This window comes from Anopheles nili, chromosome 3 (assembly GCF_943737925.1).
Source record: "Anopheles nili chromosome 3, idAnoNiliSN_F5_01, whole genome shotgun sequence".
Taxonomy (NCBI): domain Eukaryota; kingdom Metazoa; phylum Arthropoda; class Insecta; order Diptera; family Culicidae; genus Anopheles; species Anopheles nili.
The window spans coordinates 4741733-4765139 of record NC_071292.1 but is presented as its reverse complement, the minus strand read 5'-3'; the positions used below and the strand labels follow the sequence as shown (position 1 = coordinate 4765139).

Genomic DNA, 23407 nt, shown 5'->3' with positions numbered 1-23407 from the left:
GTCCATTCGCAACCCCCCGACGGTGTCCTTTGCCTCTGACGCCACCCAAGCACCTGCTCAGGCGTTCTCCTACTCCTCACTGCCACGTTGCAGTGCCCGATCGGGGTCTCAACACTCGCGAACTCCGTCAACGGTGGCCGTAGGCGTACAGATACCATCACCACCGACACAAACAACTCAACCATCGGGGGTCCAGACCAGACGCACCCAGCAACACCAGGAGTCACAGGTGGATGAGGAGATGTTGGGCATCGTGGGCGATGGAAAGCCCCTTAGCGACGCCGGGTCTCGTGATCCACGCGCAAACGACGACGATGATGACGATGAGGACGAGCTGGATGACCGCGGGCAGGACTCACCCGCCCTTTCGGCCTCACCTCCACCAGCTCCACCCCCATTACCCCCACCGGTGCGCAATGGTTGTCAGCGTTGCCGTTTCTCGCTAGCATCGGCCAACTCCACATTGAACCGATCCCATCCCCACCTGGCCAGTGGCATCGGGACGCTTGGGTCAGGTTCGATCGGTAGTGGAACCTTGCCCCGATCGAACCGAGGTATCCTGAATGGTGGGACGCTTGAACGGAACCACATGACGGCGAGTTCCGGACATTTACACACGGCGGGTGGTGTTTCGGCGACGGCGACTTCCGCTGGTGGCGGTGGAAATGGAACCTATCCTGGTGAGAATTTGTCTTTGGGGAGATCGGTGGGATGTTGATGTAGGTGGCCCGTCCGTTTAGCGTGTGTTTGAGTGCCCCTGGCCACGTCCCGAATGTTCAAAAATTCATACCAATCATCTCGCGAAGGAAATGAAAAGAGAGCAAACATTGCTCTAGTTTGTTTGCAGGGTCCTTGCGACTCGCTAGGCGCTTGAAGAAGTGGCAAAAACAATATCCTGCAGCTCGCTTGTGTGCCCTGCTTGCCCTTACACACCTAGGCCATTGTCTTTGCGCAGCAATTGGATTACAATGAGAATCAAATTAAAATGGATGCCCGTCCCGAATTCTAAGCGCGCCGCAAGCTCCTCCGGCACGCCATCAAGACATCATAATACACGGTCATGTTTGCGTTTCGGAGATGATGAAGCTCATGAATAATTAATTTCGCTCGCTTATCGAAAGCGAGCCCCGGTTCCGATCCCAAGGCATTGTTCGCGAAATTGTACATTATATCGGTATGTAGCGGATCTCATCTGCATTGGCGTTGTTTATGGCACGCCAGCAATGTCAAAAAAAACCAGCCTACTGAGTTGTTTTTGGGGCAACAAACTTCGATGAGAAAAGCTAGCAAAGCTCTTATTGCTCTCTAGGGCGGATACAAAAAGTTCATCGTCCTGCCATTTTGTTCGGATAAGCACAAGCTTTCCTCATGCTCCGTTCGCAGTTTAATCCTGGTTGGGTGCTTTTTGTTGAAAGGCTACTAGTGGACAAATGGCCACTATCGTCCTTCGTCATACTGGCGTACACCGATGACGATGGGGTTAATGTTGTCTTTGCTCGATCGTTCAAAAGACCCGCACATCCTGTGGTCCGATCAAACGCGCCCGAGTCCCGCCGGACACTGACCAGACAGCTGACGAAGCGTTTGTGCCTTGATAATTAATATTCCACCAACAAAAAAGGACTCGGACAATTCGGTTGCCAAAATTTCGCCAGACTTATCACTGGATCCTTTCCCACTCGCCAACTGCACCCACGCGAGATTCTCTTCGCAGGTGGATCCTCGTTTTTGTCGCTCGAACCTAAGCTGCTTCGTACCGACCAACGCAGACAAAGGGAATTCCATCGTACATAGTGAAATGGATTAAATTTATGGTCCTGGGGATAACGTCACGAGGCGGACTCCCGTTCGTCTAAGCTCGCTCGTTCCCGTGGAAAATATGTGACACGCTGGAATGTGGACGACAGCGAGTCCACGTGGGTATGGTTCACACCAAATTCGCGCCAAAACGCAATGCGCCGCGAAATGTCACTAGCTTCAGCGTTTCAGGGATGCTGAAACGAGGCCGCGGGTTGAAACCGTCACTGAGCCGTGAAGGTATTCCGTCGCGCTAAGCTAGCAATTCCGATTCCAACGACCCATAAAGCTCCCCAGCGACGTAGCGTGGTGGCGCTGTATGGCGATGTTTGAGTTCATAACAAAGCGCTCAATTACGTGTCTTCGTCGGTGTTGGTGGCTCATAGGTGGAGCACCTGTATCGGAGCGCGGTTGGATTTCCGCGAGACGCTTCCATGCAAATTGTGGCAAGCAAGTGTAACGGAAAATGATAAATTAGTCTCGGTGGCGACAGGCCACAGCTTAGTTTCGGAAGTGTTTGGCAAACTTTTGTGGATGAGTGGAGCTCTCTCTTGAACTGTCGCGATGAAATTAATAGCACATACCGATTTATGAACCGTGCGCTTTGTGATGGAATGCCTCGGGGTTTTATAGCACTAGCTGTGCCTGTGATGCATTGTCTCACAGTGCTGGTTTGGAACGAAAGTTCTCAGGAATTTCACTTGCACTTGCCACAAGCAACGTCCGGACTCCTTTATTGCCGTTGCTTACCTGACCATGTTTATATGAACCCACCATATTTACGTTTAAAGTCAAAGTTTTACTCCTGAAACAATCGGTGTGCTCATGTGTAGCACAAATTAATTTCTGCCCACTTAAGCCACCGGAACGAAGTGTTCGAGTTCTGAGTGTTTGATGCGTAATGGACCTACCGAGCTAATTAACGGCCTGCAAAAGCTTCTCTCAGTTTAATTATTATTTCCCATGCTTTACAACTTTTGGCACGGGGAGCACATAAAGTGTACTCATCCGTTTGAAATTGTTTTGTACAACCGCAACTTCCACATCCGCGGACGCAGGAGCAATGTGGCCACGTTCTCCACCGAGATCCTTGCCTCGATCTCGACCGAAATAAATAACTGAGAGCAAAAACAGGAGTAAAAGGCTGCTCATAATTTACGTCCCTTACGTAAAGCACTACAACAAGGTCCTTTGGAAAGCAAAACTGCATTTCGGAAGCTTGTTTTGGCTTTGTTACTTTGAACCACGTGGTCACAGATCGTGAGTGTAAAACAGTGCGAGTTTTACAGCAACCAGTGGCCCCTTATCACTTATGCATGTGCGAACGTGCTGTGGACGCAAATGAGGTAGCGAAATTAAAAACTTATTTCGCCCACCGCGTCCCGTAATAACGCCAAGGAAGGTTGGTACGTGATTTATGGCTTGCAAACGTGAGAATAATTGCAAAATTATGTTACCCCGCTGGGCGCCGAATGCCATAGGTGTAACACATTTGTAAGCTTCGGTCTCTATCTGACCGTAATGCAGACCGCCATCATTCATTCGGGCTCGGTTGATGTGGTTTTCCCGACGAACGTTTGATAAGCCCGTCCACTAAGCGGGTACCTGTTAATGATTAATTTTCCCACCACCGCACATGCTGATTGCCGCGGTGATGTTATTAATCGACCACATGGAAATAGGGGCTTGAAAAAGTTTTACATTTCCGTGTGGTTCGCGTGATTTTACCTACACAATATGCTTGAAATGGTTTACACCTGTTCGGGGTCATATTAAAGCTATTTCGCCCATCCAACCGTGGTTCATTTGCAACACTTTCTCATACTCCCAAAGGTATAGAGCACCAGCATGAAGAATATATTAAATTTTTCACCCATTCGTAAAACTCGCAAAAAATCCAAAAATCAGGCGTACCATTTTTTGCTTCCTTCCAGTGAACAGGACATCAAAAGCATAACGGGAAAGTTAGTTCCATTCGCACGTAGCGCCTGTCGGCTGGCACCAGCGAAGTGCATGCAATCCCACGCGATTCTCTTTAATCTTTTGCGAAACAGCGAAAACGATCAAACTGTAGCTACATGGTAAATGAATTTTTGATCGAAATTTGATACCGATCCCGTTCCCTTTATCGATATCGATTAAAGCGTCCTCACGTGTGTGTCGCACATACCGCGCATAATTTCAACCGGTGGAGCGGTAAACACAAAAAAAGGCGAGAAACAATCTCACAGCGGCACCGTCGAAATGTGTTTCAGGGGACACCAATTCCGTCGCTTATTCGTTTTCCCATTTTCTCACCCACTATCACCCAGGGTACGACCGGAATCGGTTGCTGGAGGAGGAGGACTCAGCGTACCCGGCCCTGCTAGAGCGCGAGCTACACTCGCTACACCGAAATGTTCCCGCGTTACGGCGCGCCGGCGTCGATACGACAGCAATCCGGCAGGTAAGGACGAGTGGAGCCCAAACGAGTGGAGCCCAAAATCAAAAGCACCAATCGAAGGATGTCTTTTGACTTCCTAACGAAATAAAAATCAGCGCCAGCTGCGCGACACGCACAATTGATTGAACTGATCCGATTGTTTGTGTGTTTTCTTCCTCCCATTTATTTCATCGCCAAAAATTCATCCCCCGATGGAAAACTGGACGCCGCCATGGTGCATCGTTTGCGATCTGCTACGCCTGAATGCATGCAACACGCGTGACCGGACAGCATTTTTACCCGGACGGTGGCTGGGGCTGGATCGTGTGTGGTGTCGCGTTTCTGGCCCACGTCCTGACCACCGGCTTCCAGCTGTCGTACGGGCTGCTGCTTCTGTACGCGATACGCCATCTGGGTCACGAGGTGAATACCGAAGCAGGTTAGAACGCACGAATTTATACTTTTGCTCCACGATCTTTTTCGCTGCATGCGCCTTCTGCTTCCGCTTGGTTGTTCCCGCTTTTAGGACTCAAAAAAAACACGACACACACATACACGCATCCACTCACAAGCCGTTTACCAAAGAAGTGTATCAGCAAACATGTTTACAGCAAAAACAGTTTAGAAATTTCATCGCCGGCACGTACACAAGCCCACGAAGCCCGCGCCGGAAATGGCACAAAACAACGCCCTCTACGACCGACGCGAGACAGTACGATCGCAGCTGGAATGAAATATTCTTCTGTTTGTGCGTTATCTCTTTCACTTGTGCACTGTCTGTCTTTCTCTATTTTCCGGTTTTACACACATATGCTTTTGGGTTTTAAGCTTCCTTTGTCAGCTCGTTCATTCCGATCTCCGCCAGGAAGGACTGGAAATTGCGTAACAAAGCCCAAAACCAACCGGACGCCTACGGACATTTTCCATTTGTCTGTCATATGCGTGCGCGTGTATGAGTGCGATTGGGTTGCGTTTGCTTAGGAGAGGTTTGTTTCTAAGCGAATTTTTTCCACCATCGTTTGCTGCACGGATGGCTGGAACGGTGATTTATGAAATGGCACAAAACATTTTCAAACACTTTCTCGAAAGCGCTTTTGCACGAAAGAGGTGCGAGGAAATGCCTCGTAAAAAGTGGTTCAAAATACATCGTTATAGTTGGAATTGGGAAATCGTGCAGTGACTGAATGGCGAGCCATTTTACGAGCATGGTTACTATCCTGTTCATCTTTCACACATCTGCTGCATGCTTTTTATGGCGGAAAAGTACACTTGCGTCGATGTTCATAAAAAAACCTAATCCTTGCTCCTATCACGATATTATCCCAATTGGACAAATACCTACTCAGCACCACAGCTCGAGCAGCTTCTGCAAAATGCACTTTTTCACTTCACTTTTGTAGCGCCAAACCTTTCTCCTGAAACAGGAGCCGATCCTGATAACTGGCTGTAGCAGCTCGTCGTTGTTCGTTCGCAGATCAGATTAGAAAAAGTTGCAGCAGTTGCGAGCTCAGCAAAGTTACCATGGGTAGCGTTTCGGCGGCAAAAGTTTTACCGCCTTCACTAGAAGCTTTTTGGGCGTCCCAAACTCGTTGGCTATCCCGTTAGCCGAGGATCTAAAACAAAAATAAAAACAAATAGCTAAAGTTGTCCATGAATTTTACACTCCACGTCGAGGCGGGTCTTCGCTGGAGTTGCCAGTAAGCTCACGTTTCCATCGCCACGTTCCCGAAAAACCCACGTGCAAGCCGACGAACGGTAACATAAATCAGCCCAAACGATAGTGCTGGCGCATCGTCACCGAACCAGGGCAGTTACTATCACATTTGGTGGGGCTTCGGTAATAAATAGACATAAATAAATATTATAACATAATTTATTGCATCATTGCTGGGTAACACAAACGTTACCGACCCTTGCCAGTTGCCATTTGTCGTCGAGCTAATCGGCCAACGGGGCCGTTATGGAAACCATCAGAAACGAGTGATGAGAGCCAGAAACGATCCACGGAAACGCTGAACGAGCGCTGAGTTATGATGGCACGTGCGCACACTTCTTCCGGCTTTCATTAATGATCATTAAATCGGCTTCGTACTTGTATTGTCGATAAACAGCACACAGCTGACGATAGGAGAATGAAAAAAAATATCAAAGAACGCATTTAAAACCGTCAAGTGGTCGTTGCATCTCAAAATAGCTTTGAAAGGACTTGTTAGAGGTGCTTACTTAACTATTTTACTTCCCACTACAAAAACCATAATTTTTAGTGGTTATGGTATGCTTTTGTAGTTTCAATTATTTATGCTCATAATCATTTGGAACAAACAAAGCCCAACAGAAAAAGTTTCCTTGAATCGTGTGTGATGAGAATCAACTCTATTATAGTATTTTTTTTTGTATTGTTTGCTCTTATATCTGAATGTTTGTAAAAGAAAAATAGTTTTGTTGCTACAAACAAAAAGCAAACGAACGAATAGCATGCACATGGCTGCCCAAGAGCATTCTGCTGATGGAATGGAAAAAAAACCGTTGAAAATTTCAAAGAAACAAACGAGGTCAAATCCCTACGGGTGCTTTTTTCCATTCGTTCCACTCCTTCGCATAATCTTTTTTTCATTTCATCTGGGGTTACTTGTTTACGAACAAGTACAGTGGGCCAACAATGAAGTAAGCTGCATATAACATCAGAACTTATGAGACAAGTTTTCCTGAGGGTGTAAAAGCAACGTCGTTAGCAGCTGCTGCTGCTGCTGCTGCAGTTTCCAACCGGACATAAACAGCAACAAAATGTTTCACTCTTTGTTGCTGCAGAAAGAAAAGTTTCGATCCCACCATCATTCATACTATTTATCTGTTGTTTGGGTGCCGAGGATCAGTGTAATAGCAATATGCACCGCTAATTGAGTACTAGGAATGTTGTTTATTCCACGTTTAAACACATTTTAAACGTGGCAGTAAACTTAATTCATTTTTAAAACACCATGGCAACAACCAGTTGAACCGTGCGTCCCAGTGTTACAACGTGCAATGCTGCATATATTAACCTTAGCCACTCTCTTCATCGTTCACCGTTCAGCGGTTGTTAAACTTCTAATGGAAAACACCGCTAATTTCACCACCGATCAATCATGTTTGGTTATTGGTTACGCTAATACCACCTTACATCCCTCCAAAAACACACAGCGCCAGGTATTTGCCGCTGATCGATTAAATATTCAAACACACCGTGGCAAACTAATCGAATTGGAACGCTTTCTGAAGCCGCACGTCAATTGCTTGATCCCCCGTCACATGGTGTTTCCTTTCAGCACGAGTTTCAGCTGAAAGAACCGCTGAAAAGCCTAAACACCGAGGTCACCCATCAGCACCACCTTTGGCAATCCATCACCGACCAATCGCACCAGGGGTTCGGTGTTATGCTTCCGGCTTGATGAAAGGTCCCTGACGAGAAAGGATTCGCTCCGCAAATCCCGCATGTAGCGGGCGCTGCTTTCAACGTCACAAATTTGACAGCTTCCTCAGGGCGCGTAGATTCCAGACCTCCCTGAGACAGCGGGAGATCCGTGTGTGGAGTCCGTTCTGGTTGATTGATGATATGTCGTTAGTACGTCACGCGAACCTGATGTTGAAGGAGCAGAACTTCAATTCATTCGAATCGATAGGAAAACGGAGCGTCAACGCGGTCAAATTGAGCGCACTGACAGTGTCTTCAACGATGATGTAAAATTTATTGTGATTGAGTCTGAGAAGAGAATGAAATGATTTACAAGCTGTCTGGTGGATTGGCATGGTCGCAATGCAAACCAACAGTTTTCGTATGAATACTTTAAACAGTCCCATTGCTACAGAAAGCATAATTTTTATTGCTATAATATCACTAAACACCATTGCTCTTTATTAACTGGATACGATCTGTTACAAGGTTTTCCTGCGTGTAAGTCTGCTCCTAATTTGGCCGCAAATAAATATTCCTCACAGGAAACAATAATACTTCCCAAAGTGCAATTTTCGCCATTGTCCGCCCCTGATCTAGTACAACCCTCTCCGTCGTACCATGGATCGGTTTCAGTTGAACCGAACCAACGCTCAGCTAACGAATGCCTTGTTTCTGGCAATCAGCCAACAAAACTATGACCATAATTCATCCCAAAACTCGAGCAAGTCCAGCTCAGCTCGTTGCTTTCTCTCGCGGGTCTCGCTAAGCAGACAGCTGCACCTTATGTTCCGTGTATGTGTGTGTATGTGTGCAGGATGGAATTAAAACGAAATAGCGCTCCCTCATTTCCCTTGGGTGACATTTTTGGGGGATTGTAAAAAATGCCACGAGAAATAGGAACAGGCAACAGCAACAGCAACCGTGGCGTAACAATACGCCGACCAACCGTTGTACGGTTGTTCAGAGACGCTGGTCGTAGAGCCACAGCTCGCAACAAGCGCTAGCATCTGTGCCAAACGAATATCCATGCACGCACCTCATCAGTCATACGGGATCGTTGATTTGATCGTTAGCACAATACGCATTCACAACAAGCTTATGGTATACGTGAACAATATACCACCTCCTGAGCTGATTGGAAAAACGATGGTGGGGTTTATTTTTTGCGAAAAACCCAAAATCTACGTGCTGGGAATTGGTTTTTTATTTTCCTTGTGGAACGGTGGCGCCCTTTTGCCACACAAACAAGGCAGCTGCCTTGAAATAATGTTAAAGCATCGAACGGTTGTCATTTCGTTTTTTCGTTACTCATCGAAGAGTCCTTCGAGAGATTTCTAGCATTTTGGATTTGTTTATCAATGGGTAGTCAGTAGTGAACCCTCCCGGTATCGTTCTCGAATCGATGGAGGCGCATGGTGCTTTTCGACAATCCACAAGTAGCGATGGAGGCGCATGGTGTTTTTCGATCATTTGTTAGTATTGACAGTAAACACGTGTTAGTAAGCATTAGATCATGTTTTGCAATTGTTAAAGTCTTAAAAATCGTTTTATCAAACATTGTGTTGGCAAGGGCAAAAAAAAACAACATTATAACATAAAATAATCTTGTTTGTTTGTGAAATCGATGGTTGTCACCTCGAAGTGTTGTTTTGCGCTATCGATGGAAAACAAAATTCGATGTCATACACCTTTGGAGAAAAACAAGTACGCGTGTTTACTTGTTCTCTCTACACAGCCTACACGCGAATCAATCGATTTTCATAGCCCCAAGCTTGATGGCGAATTCTCGTTACGATGATGGTGGTACGCTATACAGTTGCTTTTATTTTCATGCCAGCATCTCTCACAGCGTCTCCAAGGAATGGTTCTTTTGCTCTCTGTCTTTTTCTTTGTCTTTCTCTCTCTTGCGTTTTTGACCGCATTCCAATTCGATATCCTGCACAGCAATCGCTAACCTAATGCTTCAGCGATTTTCTCCCGAAATCTACTTGACAAGCCGAATGATGTCGGAGATCGTAGCCATTCCGTGCCTTCTCCTGGATGGTGGTGGCCAATGCGACCGAAATCGAGAAAGCGTAATAGGATCGGAGTGCTTCCAAATTGGAAAGTATATGTTTCTATCACTGCTGCGACCGAGATACAAAGTGAATTCAGTGCTCAAAGCCACAAGCCCTCCAATTTAGCTGCCAACGCAGAGCGATTCGAGCTACTAGTCGGCACTTGAAAGAGCAACCGTGGCAATCGTGAAACTTCAGAATGGTGCTAATGATGACTGATTGCGAAATATTGCGCCCATTAGTGAAAGCTCGTTCTGCTCAATGAAATATTTGAGCGTTCAACACCCAATCAGTCTATTTTTCTTGCGGCACGTTTAACACGTTTGTTTCAAATTAACGCCTCGAAAATAATTTCATTTATCTGCAGCCCATTGAAGTGGCTTTTTGCATCGCACAGTATTATGTCAACCACTTGAATGGAAAGCCATCCAAAACCTTTAATCCCAATCATGCTATATGTGTCATGAATTTTGTCTATTTGACAAAACCTTCACCTCCTTCACCCAACAGAGCGTTCGGCAATCGTGCCTTCTGAATATCCATCTCACTTCGTCATCGTAAGATGCCCTCGTTTCAATCCGTCATAAATCAACACTTCCATCGCCGGGTGAAGGAGAGTTTGACCGGATGCGATGCTGGGGTGCAAGAAGCGAACAGAAAATACGCTCCACTTCAAGCATCCCAACCATTCAATCGCTCGTAACGCGCTCCGTATGGAGGGCTGCAGTATACGCCTCAGCTCAACCTCGCCAACCCGCTGGGTATTTTTTCCATGTCACCGAAAGCACCCTTGTGGCTTGTGATCCCATAAATACCGAGGTCAAAGCTAAACCACAATACACATAAACATCACACCGGGAGCTGCACAATGCACGGGCGCAACGCGAACATTACGGTTCATGTTCACCCGGGTCGAACCGAGAACGTGGGATGCACGCTGTCGGTGATAGTGTAACAAACACTTTAACGGTCCCAGGGACTGCTGCTGACGCCGCTCCCGCTGTGAATTGTGTTCGTTTGCGTCGGGAAATAAACCGTTGGAAGTCGGGCCCACCCTCGGTCTCGGCGTTGGGTCGTTTTCTTGAAATGAATATCTTCTCTCTCCCGTGAATGCCCGACCCGTCGTTGGTTGGTGTTGGCCATAGCCGTGGCCACAACCGGTTGGGTTCCAGTGCCGACGACACACCAGCATGTGCGGAATTGGCCTGGGATGTCAGCAAAAGGCAGGACATTTCGAAGATGCTCACTAGCACCACCAGCAATCGGCTCCACTGTGCTTGAGAATAATGCGTTTTCCGCCGTTTCGTTGATGTCGTTCTTTTTTTGCAACGTTTTCAAGTTCGCTGGTTGGTTGCCGGCTCGTCAAGCGAAACCGTTGGGTGTAAATACACGCGTTCGGCTTTTGTTTCGAGTTGCTATCGTGTCCTTTTCATGTGTCCCGTGATTATGGATGTGTTTTTCCCGGCTTGCATCCTTTCTCGTTCATGCGCTTAACAAGAGTAAGCCACTTTTGCGCTTCAACTGCACCGCTGTTTCTTGGGATGGGCTTTGTTTTTGCTGCCAGCTGTCGAAAAAACGCTTCGTTCCTAGCAGCCGTGGATGCACGCGGCCATAGATGTCCCAAATAAACATGGTACCGTACGAAGAAAAATGTAGGACATCAATAAACAATAGCTGTGACATGCGAGAAACGGCAAAACTGGATTGAAAAATAGTCTCATTCGGGGTGCACCAGAGCGATATTTGCTTCTCCGAAGTGCTTCGTTACCGTTGCAGTAACCGTTTATATAGCATGAACGGAAAATTACCACTAAGAGCTGCTTCAGGCATGAGCAACCTCCATTTCGTGGCAGAATAATTGAAACGCACATTTATTCCCTTTGATCAAAACGATTCCCTCACTTCGCATCCAATGTGCATTTCGTGGTGCCGACTTTTTCTCTTATTCCTTTTTTTTCTTTTTGGTTCTAATGGCAACATAATGCCCATCAAAAGCCCCTTAATCAGTGCTGCACAGCAAAACGAACGCAGAAATCACGAACCGTTTACTTGAACGGCCACCCCCGGAGGTCGGGGGTGCCATAAATTGTACCCAGATAAGCTGTTAACCACTTTCTCACGCTTCGCTAGCACAACCACGGCGTCTTCGTCGGAGGACATCTCGCGCTCGGTTCGCTCATTTCCACCGGCTCCGGTGCCGTATCGTGCCGTGGTTAGTTGGCCGGGAATTTATGCAAATAAATAATGGCACAAAAAGCACCGTGCTGCGCGATGGTGGCGCTCCATGCGGTTCCCAGCTCTAAGTGAATCCATAATTCAGCCCATGAATTAGATGAATCCATTTCCCGTAGTCGTGGCGCGCTTGAAAGCGTGCGGTACGCCCGACAAGTGAGACGCATAAATAAGTAAATATAAATTCATATTGAAAGCACCACCTCACGCCAACGAGCACGCTACGTCAGATTTGCGAAGGTGTCCTCGCGCATCACGACGATTGGCGACACTATTCACCGTTTTGAATTCCCGAATCTCTCCTCCAATCTGAGCGCATGTTTTTCGTGCGATTCCAACGCCACGCCAAACCCAGCATGAGCCGTAATTCTATTACCGATTCATATTTACCCAGAAACGCTCCCATTTCCGTTCGCTTTCTTTCGTTTCAGGTTGGCTCGGGCCGGCCAGCTGGGCCATGTCCCTGTTTTCCGCAACGATAGTCGTGGCGCTTTGCCGCCGAAAATCCACCCGCCTAACGGCCGTTCTTGGTGGACTGGTACTCGCGCTGGGCATCCTGTTCACGTCCTTCGCCACCCAGCTGCACCAGGTAGCGTTCAGCTATGGTAAGTAACGACCAAGCTTCCCTGTACGTGCCGCTTCTGCGTGATTCGACAAGGTGGACCCCGGGGTGCGGACGTAATGCTGGTGTTTTATTTTTCACTGTTCGCGTATTTAGCTGTTTATGGACTGACGTTTTTGCAGCACCACCTCGAGGCAGCACAATCTTAAAGAATGTTTTTCACGGCTCTTTAGGTGAATGAGAAGACGCTCGCATAAATGTGAGGGTGTCCCAAACGGTAACAACGAGCAGAAAACGGACCTTATTAACAGCTCAGAAAGCAAGTCATTCCCCACCGGACTGGGGTTTGCAACTGGACGAATGCCGCTGGGAGTTTGTGACACCTGGTTCCGTTTTTGGGTGGGGACTCTCGGATTAGCCCAAACAAAAGAGCACCCGTCGAGTGGCTGGCATCGTTTTTCATTCGAGTTATCTTTCTGTTGCCCCAAGCCACACCATCGGCATGCATGAACCGGCACTCTTCTCACTCGGCGAATCCCACTATTAGTTATGTGGTTTGGTTGTTATCCCATTTGCGGATGTCGGCATGCCCCGATACCATGCGAGCACTCGCCAACACTGTGTCCTGCGCTGAATAACGCAATGAATATGGATGAGATGTATGTTTCAATTATTCATTCAACACACTCACACACGCCGAACACACTTGGTAACGATTTTTACCGCACCGGTCACCGGAAGCACTTTCCGCAGGCATATTAACAGCCGTGAAAGCCGACACACCGGACACTGCAGCGCTTGAATTGTGCTGGTTTCTCATCACCACCGCACCTCGCAGCATGCGGAAAGGGATTAATATTCCACCGAGCTCGAGCTTTCGCAATATTGCATCCCGGAAATGGCTGGCGAACTAGATTAACCTGCGACGGAACAACAGCAAACGGACACGTGCGTTGCATAACTTTGGGCGTTTAGTTTTTCCTGCACGACAAACAATGTGCTAAACAGATTTTGAACTTACCTGCAACAATTGCAGCACGCAACAATGTGCTGGGAATAATAAACCACATTCCAGAACACAGAATCGTTCACTTCCATGCCATGCCGTATGGCTTTTGAAAGATTTATTGACATCGTAGAACAAGAGCTGACGCGGTAAGCTGCATCTGCTCTATTCGCAATGAACGACCGAACACCTCTTAATCACGGTCTTGCCCGGCTCGGGTGACTATTTTATGCTTTATGCACTGCTATCAACCACCTAGTTGCATCCAATCGAGCTCAGTCTGCAAAGCTAAACCTCACCAGGCCACACACCAGTGCCTCTCAACAAGTATCGAAACATATGCGCAACATTCATCTTTCCTACATCATTATCCGACTTATCTGCCACACCCGTAAAACACTCCGTGCTGCATCCGGGACTCTCGGACCAGGCCAGAGTATTCCCCATGCTTCTGACCCCATCCGAAAAGTGGACCGGATGCAGCATCGGTCTGGTCTACTTTTACATTTGCCTCAGATCCGACGCCACAATCCTTCCCCAGGCCCGAGTGTGTCCTTGTCCACTCGAGCGCATCCTCCAGCGGGAACAGAACCATTCGCACCATTGTGCCACCGTGCGGGTCATGTTACAATTGCAAAACCACTTTCTCGTGCCAAATATGCGCCCCCTTCGCATGCTCTCTCGTACCATAAAACGGTACCACAAAATGGTGAATGGTTTTTATTTGGCCGTCGCAAAAATTATGGCCACCAGAGAGCTGTTGCCACCTGACAAACCGCCCAGCTCGAGGCGGTTCCAGCTTACCCATCGCTCTAGAAACAACGACAACGGGTCGATTGCGTAAGCTTTATGAACTCACCGATAGCGAGCACTTTGCAGCGCTCTTCTATGGGTGGGCTGAGCTTTTTGGGCCGAGTTCGTTTTTTCTTTGTGCCACTCCACATTCCCCACGACTAAAGCCGCTCTGGCTGCGGTTCGATATGTTTTATTGCGTTACGCCATGTCCTCGCAATGTGCCGCCAAGGACACGCCATCGTCCTATGCGGGCGACTTGGGCGCGTACCTTCTCCCCCAATGGCGCGGCCAGGATGCGCCTTGTCATGGATTACGCTTTCATTTCCATTTCCACCGGCTTTGTCCACACCGCATTGTCCGGCGTCTCGGGCCCTTGGTCGCTCTCGCTCTCTCTCTCTCCCACAATTGGGTGCTTCCGCTTGGTCGCGTCCCAGTGAGGAAAAGCCACCGGAGACCCGGACAGAACAGCCAGCGTACGATTAACCCAGATATTTTCCGGCACCGGTACGGTGGTTCCATCTCGTTGACCATGCTTTTTCCTGGCTCGCGTTCGGCACGGGTGGGAGATGAACCTTGCCGCTCGTTGCGCCGAACATTGTTACCTAATTCCTTTTGCTCTCGCCACGGCCATGCGGGAATGCGAGGTTGCAGCAGGGATGTTTGGGGGGTTTGGGTTCGTCCTCTCGGAAACCGCACCGAGCCTTGTGTGAAAGTTGCTTCCGTTTCGACGCAACTCCTCGACTAACCCACATTTTGACGCCTTCATGAGCAACGTACCATCACGACCCGCAGGATACCAGCATCCTTTACCCTTCAGATCGCACTAATAATTGATCGCACTCTCTCTCTCTCTCTCTCTTTGCTCCTTTTTCTTTTAATGCACTCTCTCCTCCCTGGGGACCGGCACGTCATCCTTCGTCAACCGGCATCGGCATCATCGGGCGGACGACCTTCGCTAACCGGCAGGCGTCATCGTAGGCATCGGATCGGCCATGGTACGGGAGTCGGCCGGCGTTATGCTGGGACATTATTTCAAACGGCGGAGACAATTTGTCGAAATGATCACCATGTCCGGTGAGGGTGTTGGCGTGGCGTTGTTCTCCGTCATCCTCAAGGAAGGCGTCGGGTAAGTGGTGTAGCCGTTGGACGCAGACCTCTGGCGTCTAATATGGCACGGTAAATTGGCACGAACGGAGAGTGGTGCTTGCTACCTAAAAATTCATCCATCGAGCATTACAATCGTTCTAGCGTGCAAGCCAATCGAAACCGAGGTGATGGTCGTGGAGCTGAATAAATGGTGAACGAGTGGTGAACGACTGGCCACTTCGAGTTGCGAGAAACAAGCCCATTATGCGTTGTAGGCGTGCCGAACGGTCGGTTCTATCGTCTGATACAGCCAACCGAGCTGATGATTTCCTTTGCGGTGAATCCGGCCGGTAATGAAAGTTTTGTGAAGCCCGCACGCACACGCAACGGCTTATTGGCGTGAAAGTGGCTTCGATCATCGCTAGTTTTAGGAGTCGGCATAGTTTACCGTACCATTTTTGTTTTGTTCTGTGCTTGCCCACACTCACTTTGCGGTAAACTGCTGACCACGGTGCTTTTAGGTTGCGAAATTCATTATCGTTTCCGTGCGACTTTTCTGCTTGATTAGCGGAGAAGATGTTCGTGCAAAAGCCGTATCGTTAAGCGAAGCTATCACCCGGCGAATGGCATCCTGTTAAGCTGATTCGTTTCTTTTTTTTTTGCCCCAAAATCTCGAGATCACTCTCGAGCCACAGGCTTCGATGAAACAATGTAGCAAAGTGTTTCGGTATTTCTTTGTCGGAGGCAATGTGTTTCTGATGTCTGAAAAAGCCGTTACCGGGCAGCCAATCGTTTATCCCTCCAGGCCTTCAGGGGGTTGATGAATCCTCGAGAGCTTGAAAAATTAGTTACCCCTTTTTTGGAAATGCTCAATTTGCTGCCCTCTTGGAGCCCGCTCATTCGCATCCCGCATCGGCCATCGCTTGCACACATTGTTTCAACCCTTGATTCCAGCGTTCTCCCTATAAAAAGCGGGCTCTGCCGGTGAATAATTTGCATCAATCAACCGCTCTGCCGCCTTTGGGCGATCAGCAGCCAGGATTTTCCACCCAGCCCTGCTCGGGATGGGAGCCATTTCTCCATTTTCCCATTCCCACACGGCTCACAATCGCCCTTGATCGTCGCTTTTTATTGCATTTCGACCCGATCCTGTCACTCACCGGACTCCTCTCGTTGGTTCCTCGTCATTCCAGGAAAATGGGATGGCGCCTCGGCCTCCAAGCGGTCACGGGCCTGGTGTCGTTCAGCTTCTTCATGGGATTGCTCTATCGCCCAGCATCGCTCTATCATCCCCAGCGGCGTGCGATACTACACTTGAAAAACCAAAGGAAAAAGGTAACTCACTCACTCCATCGACCGGCAGACCGGTACCGATTGTTGCTGCTGTTTCGCACTTCCGGCACATACCCGAGCCCTTCGGGCCCCTATTTGTGGGTGGAAAGTAAGCGACCGGTAGAAGGGAGTTCTAGCTTTCCGGCTCGCCAGCAACTAAACGCTCGCTCCCGACACTTCCGTTAGTTGTCTAAGTTGAGGAACAACCGACACAAACCACAACGGCAAACGATTCTCGGTTAAGCTAGCTAAACGTACTGCCCGTTCGCTCGGAAGCACAGTTAGGGATTGAAGTTAGTTTTGGTTAGAGGGTTTTCAGGCGTTCCAGTACGCTCACTTTGCGGCACCGGACCGATGTGTGCTCAAACCATTGCTTATCATAATATTCCACCGTTCGTTAAATTCTCGCATGCCACTTAGTGTGGAATGTCGTAATTTCGCATCCGTTCATTAGCACTCACGGTAGCTCATCGACTACGAAGTAGGCATCGACTATCGCCTAGGAAACCAGCTGCGAGAATAATACTCAGTACACAGGGCATTGTTACTGTCACTGTCAGGGCTCCCAAACAAAAAAAAGGGGGCCAACTTTCGCCATTTAATTTACATAAACAAGAACCCGTTTGACAGGCGCGCCTGTTTTGTTTCGAATTGTCCCTCACCGGTGCCATCTGGTAGCAAAGGAACGCGAAATCACAAGCCCGATGAAGCCCGGAATCTGTTGTTTGTAAAACAGGCGCCTCCTTTTTGGGGCGAAATTTATTCTTTGGGAGAGATAAAAAAAGCGCACACTCAGGACTCCATCACGGTAGGGGAAGCATAAACAAAAAAGAAACAAATAGAAGTAAATCATATTTGAAAGTAGCTTTCTTCGGGAAGCGAGGGTAGGATTTAATCAACTTTCCCTTCTGATATATTTGTCGCTGATGAGTACTCTGCGTTTCCCAACGGCCAACGGTGGCTCGTTTAATCAAGACCTTCTCAGCTCAGGAGCCACGCTTGGCTTCCGTATCCCAAGCGCCAACTATCCAATCATTTTTCCACCTTACGCCATGTACACCGTCCTTGTGCTTCCAGGTGAAGGAAAAGAAAACACACGTCCGCACGCCAAAGCCACCGTTTCTCGATTTTACGCCGCTGAAATCATCCTCGGTGCGGATGCTGTCGATATCGGCTTCGGTTGCCGCACTCGGCATCTACTCGCCGATATTTTTTCTGGTAAGTACACCCATCGCTCCTTCTGCTTCCGGTTTTTCTCGCGCGCTCTCTCTCTCTCTATCTCTCCCTCCTTTTTCGACACTCGATGCACATGTGTTACAATTTTTCCGGTGCTCTACCATCGGCGAACGGAAGGAACTCGTGGCCCTGCGTTCGAAGCACCTAAACCGATGAAGCAAAATTGATACCCATGTTAAGGCGAAATAATGCTCCCCAATTTCCCTCTCGGCCCCATTCCAAGGACGACCGGCAACGATCGTGGGTGCGCACAGCAACAAAAAAAACTAGGAAAATTGATTTTGCCCACATAAATCGAGCCAGCTTTTTTTTTTCGCCCATCATCCATCGTCGTTCGCATCTGAGACGGGCTTTTCTGAGTAAATGTTTATTTGCAAAGCTCTCGTTTTTTACCCGAACGTCTGGAGGTGATGCTGCCCATCCGCAACAAGTATGTTGATCCCAATAATCGATCGGTTACGAGGAGATTCGATGCGTGAATTAAAGACCCGGCGTGTTATACGTCATCTTGAAGACTTTGCCGTTTGCGAGGGAAAACACACACACACACACATATATCGATCCACTGACGAGACCAACTTTTCTCGGCTTTAAAAAGCCATTCCACACCACCGAACAGGCGCCATTTTGGAATCGATTTTCAGCTCCAATCGACCGCACAACATTAGCTCATTTGCAAAATGAATTCGAGCACAAACAACCTCTCCCCACGGTAGCGATTGCGGTTGGTGATGCGTTTTCGATTCAATCTTCGTTTCAATTTCGAAACAATAAGTACACTTGTGGTGAGGCTGGCCACTAAGCTCGTCAGGGAATGCAGTGCAACATCGGACCATGGATTTTGCTCCATTTATTTCTCACTATCTCTGTCTCTCGTGTGGACTCCATCGTGGAAAGTGGTTCTCCGCAACAGGAGGCTGCAGGAGGCTTACATTAAATCCTCTTTTAACTGCACCATTTTTGCGCCACCCCAGTGGCTCTGGGGCCAATTCGATGAGTAATATTTCCACACGGACATCGGAGCGAAGCGATCGGCTAATGGTGGAAAAATGGCCAGCTCGACCGTATGGCTAATACCTTTATTTATTGCACAACATCGCTCGCTCGCTCACTCGCCGGCTAATCGAATCGCCATTGGCCAGAATGGCCGTAAATTCTACTCCCAACGCGAACGTTTTTCCCAGTTCCTTTCCGAGGTTTCCTTCTCGTTCGCTTCGCTTCCGGTTCATGCATTTTTGATGGCGGTCTCGCCGTGGCCGTGACCACTCGATTTAATAGGACATCGGACATTTTAATCCTCAACCGCGGGGTTCTCTCTCTCTCTCTCTGTGTTGATTCAATTGCAGTCTCTGCACGGGTTCAGCGAAGGGTACGACATGCAGGATCTGGTGCTGCTGCAAACCTTCCTCGGGCTGTCGATAGCGTTAGGTATAGTGTTTAGCGGATCGTCGATCAACAAGACGCTCGAGATTTCCTTCCGGAAGGTGCAGATATCGCGTCAATATGTTTGTCAGGTGAGTTTCGTTCCCAAAGCTTCCAAACGCAAAAAGCTCCCTACACAAACGCATTCCTCCTCTTCCCCAGGGCTGTGTTACGTTAGTGTCAGTATCGTTGTTAGTATTATCGGCCGTGGCCGATTACCGTGGCCTATGCTTCTCGGCATGGGCGTACGGGCTCGGTCTCGGCGGCTACCGTTACACCTTGAAGATGCTTGCGATCGAGCGCATTCGCGGCAAGTACTTCTCCAAGGCGTGGGGTTTCATCAAGGGAGCCGAGTCGCTACCGGTGCTGTTCGGGGTGCCTTTGTGCGCCTTCCTGAACGATTCCTCGCATCGGTACGGCCGTGCCGGTTACTACATTTGCGCTGCCAGCGCTGCCATCTCGGCCATTATCCTGTTTTTCGTCGGTTATCCGGACGGGCGCAACATGAAATACTCCACCAATGGGTAAGTGTGTGCGTTTCCGGTGCGTTTTTTTTTCTCTTGTGTGTGTTCACAGCCAACCTTCCATTCGCTCGCATCCTCCAGCTCCATTACGTCCCGCTGTACGGCACCAACGTCCTCGAGCGACTGCCAGCACATCCTGGATCGAAGTTTCTCATCGCAACGTTACAACAACCCCCAGTGGTACGGTGGGAACACGCACGCGACCAATCTCTCGAACGGGTGTCACGGTTCAGGCAGCTTCGCAGGTGGACCTTCAGGCGGTCTACAACGGTGTCTTTCCACAAGCCAATTCATGAACGGAGGGCTCAACCTGTCGTCGGGTGCGATCGCCACAGGCACGTCAGCTCCAGCGGGCCCTTCAGGTACATCGGCGGGCGTGACTGGTTCCGGTCCCGTGGGCTCTGGAGGCCGCCTGCTTGGCAACAGCCAATCGCTCGATAATCCAACCGGTGGCGCCAGTTTCAGCTACCACAGTCCGTTCTGTGGTCAGGGAGCCGGTCAACCGCATGGCCGCCTGCACAAGAGCCTATCGTTCGCGTTCCAATCGCCAATGTTCAACGACGATCCGATGCATCACACCTGCCAGCTGGGATCCGGCTATGCGGCTGACTATCCACCGCCAAGCCGGTGCTACTCGAGGTACGTAACCGTGAGCTGGGGTCCGTTTTAATTGGACCCAATTAGAGCGGGCCTTTTGGCCGAACTTTGATAACAAATTGGCTGGCACACGACGCGGTTGCTTGTGGTCAAACGCGCCCGCAGTGGCTCGAACGCCGTCTGTTGTGACGCTTCGGGTGTGTATTAAACGCAAGGATTAGCCACGTGCGAGTGAGTTTCTGGTGCCCGCTGAACGGAACCCTTGTTTACACGACCCGAATCGGGAAAGCGAACACTGGCATTCGTCCCGATCCCACGGCTTAAAGACACACGCCATCGCAGTACCTTCTCGCCGGACCAACGGACCATCCTGCCAAGGGCTAATGAAGATGAAATTATGCGAAAATATCCCTTCGCTACGACCGCGGAATCTTCTCCCGAGAGGGTGTGCGTGGAGATGGTAATGACCCGGGAAGGAGCTGCTATCGACCGAAGGATCAAAAGCATTTCCACAAAGCCGCGTGGTCGAACTGGCAGCAGAGACGTCGAAAGGAGGGGTTTTCCTTTGAGGATTCCGGGCCAGACCGGGACCGTTAAGTTGCTTGTCGCTAATATCCCCGCATCTTTGCTTCTTTGTTTTCGTGCTTGTGGCAACGGCTTCGGGCTTCGTGTCCTTGCAACAGACCGCCCTGGCGCTTCTGGCAACCAGCAACTGCCGTCAATAATCGTTTGACGCAGGTCGAGCGGCACTGTTCGAGCTTGTGCATAGTTAAATCCGTCCCCAAATTGCTGGCTATCATGTCTTCGGGTTAGCTAGCCCGATAACCCAGCGGCAAGGCGTGTCACGGCGTGGCGTGGGATATAAATTCACTTAAATTGTCCACCCACCGGCACCGGCAGGTGGCAGGTAAATAATGTGGCTGTGTTCTTGTGGCGCAAAATGGGGATCGTGTTTCCGAGGCCACGAGGCCAGTGATTAGCAAGATGGACTGCCTCGCAGGGAAGCACATTTGTCTTACGGGGTAAAATCTCTGGCTACAATCGGGCAGGAGTGTTGACTGAAGCCTCGTTGAAAAGTCGTTGAAAGAAGCTACAGCCATCACGATGCTTCAAATATTGATTCGCACATAAATTACGCTTGTGACGATATACGAGGATTACAGCAAAACGGTCCGTTTTATTTCATTATCCTGCCCACAACAACCACAAGAAGGAAAAAGAGGCCCTAATCCAATCGTCGAATCGTGAAGCCATAACGCGGTGTCGCGTTCGCCATTTCGCTAAGCTCGTGCTAATAAAATCTCTTTAGGCTATGGCTCCGGCGACGTGACACCGGAGAAACGCGCGTAAATCGTGGACTGCAACGAATGGAAAACAGCGCGAGCGAGAAATAAAATAACACTCGTTGACACTTTGACATCGTCCCGGTTGGCTGGTTTTTCTTTTTCTTTTCTGTCCCCGTTCGACCTTCAGGAGGGTCGCTTTCGCCCACTAACCCTGCCAACCCCGCCGATCGTAGATCAACGTCAATTATCGGGCTTGGGGGCATTAATAAATTGGCCCATAAAAGTTTGTTCTCATTTCGCCACGCCTCCATCGTCGATAAGCCGGCCAATTTTCTTCCACCAAAGCATGGCCGTTGTTTTGCGTTTCACTTTTGCGCTTCAACCAACACTCCAACGCTTCGTCCTTTTTCACTGCAGGTGTGAACTGCACAATCCATCGCTCGCGACACCGGTCACGGTTCATCGGGACACGCTTGGGCGTCAGCATAGCTTCCGGGCCTCGAGTCGAGGTCAAACGCCACGCCACTCGAGCACTCGCGGAGGACAACAGCCCGCAACACCACATCACCACCATCACCATCAGTATCATCATTCTGCGCAACAGCAGCAACATCAGGCGCACCATCAGCAACAACTGCCACCGTACCCGGTGAATGGGTTGCAGTATCATCCATCGCGTAGTCGCAGCGTCCCTGAGGGGCTTGGTGGAGCAGGTCGAGTGGGTGGTGGACAAGCGGGAGCGACCGGTGGGACGTACGGAGACTGTCACTGGAATCACTGCCACTGGACCACCGCGAACGGGGTCAACTTCTGCCGTCCGAACCGGCCGATTCAGGTGGTCGAGCAGATAACGACATCCGTTTGACTAAAGTTTAAAATTCTCAAGTTCTTCCTGTGCATCTCGCTGCACTTGTTGGAGGGACTTTTTTCGTAGGTTCACGCGAGTAGTGTTTAGTTGCTAGGAGACAGCTGTATCAACACCTTTGCGTCATCCATCATCGAGAAGGTGAATCGAAGTAGGCTTAGTAGGCCTGTCGGTGTCAGAAAAGCCACCATCCGTACACGAATGCTGCGTGCGAGGGAAATCGGTTGGAAAAAATGCTACTAAAAACTCGCCAAGTCACAACCCACTCACTCGCCGGTACGCATCTGAATCGGATGCAAATCAGGATGGGAAGTTTCCGGTGGGTAGATTCCACCAAAATGCGGGAACGTTTTTTCGCGCGGTGAGTTTTCTCGGCACCATTGCTGCATATTTAATGTGTTCGATATACACCAAACAATCAATTAAACTCCAAAGCCACGAACGAACGAAGGGCCCGTGGGGGCGTGCGAGTAAACATCCGACCAACGCACGTGGGCTCGTGGAGCAACCCGACCGGAAACACGTGCCCAAAACGGGTGTGCTTCGAAAGCGGCCTGCTTGCGTAGTTTGCGATTTGAGTGAGCGCTCTAATTAAATTGCAAATTTCTTCCCACGAGTTCCCGCACAAACCAACCGGTTTCGAGTTTGGGACGAAGGAATAATAAATTATTTTCCTTACTCGGCTATTCTACCCGATAAGCGCGGGGTATTTTTTTATTCATTTGCGCATACCGCCGTAAACGACCATCGATGGT

General features: G+C 49.3%; 1 protein-coding gene across 1 annotated transcript; it reads left to right on the top strand.

The window, feature by feature from the left end:
- The first annotated feature begins 241 nt into the window (after positions 1-241).
- LOC128722838 (uncharacterized) lies at positions 242-23268 on the top strand. The gene is made up of 11 exons (XM_053816521.1): positions 242-680; positions 4110-4243; positions 4511-4658; positions 12373-12546; positions 15271-15430; positions 16584-16725; positions 17800-17940; positions 19305-19472; positions 19543-19904; positions 19986-20543; positions 22205-23268. Exons 1-11 carry the CDS (start codon positions 242-244, stop codon positions 22650-22652), a joined length of 2874 nt encoding a protein of 957 aa, XP_053672496.1. The 3' UTR covers positions 22653-23268.
- The last annotated feature ends 139 nt before the right edge of the window (positions 23269-23407 follow it).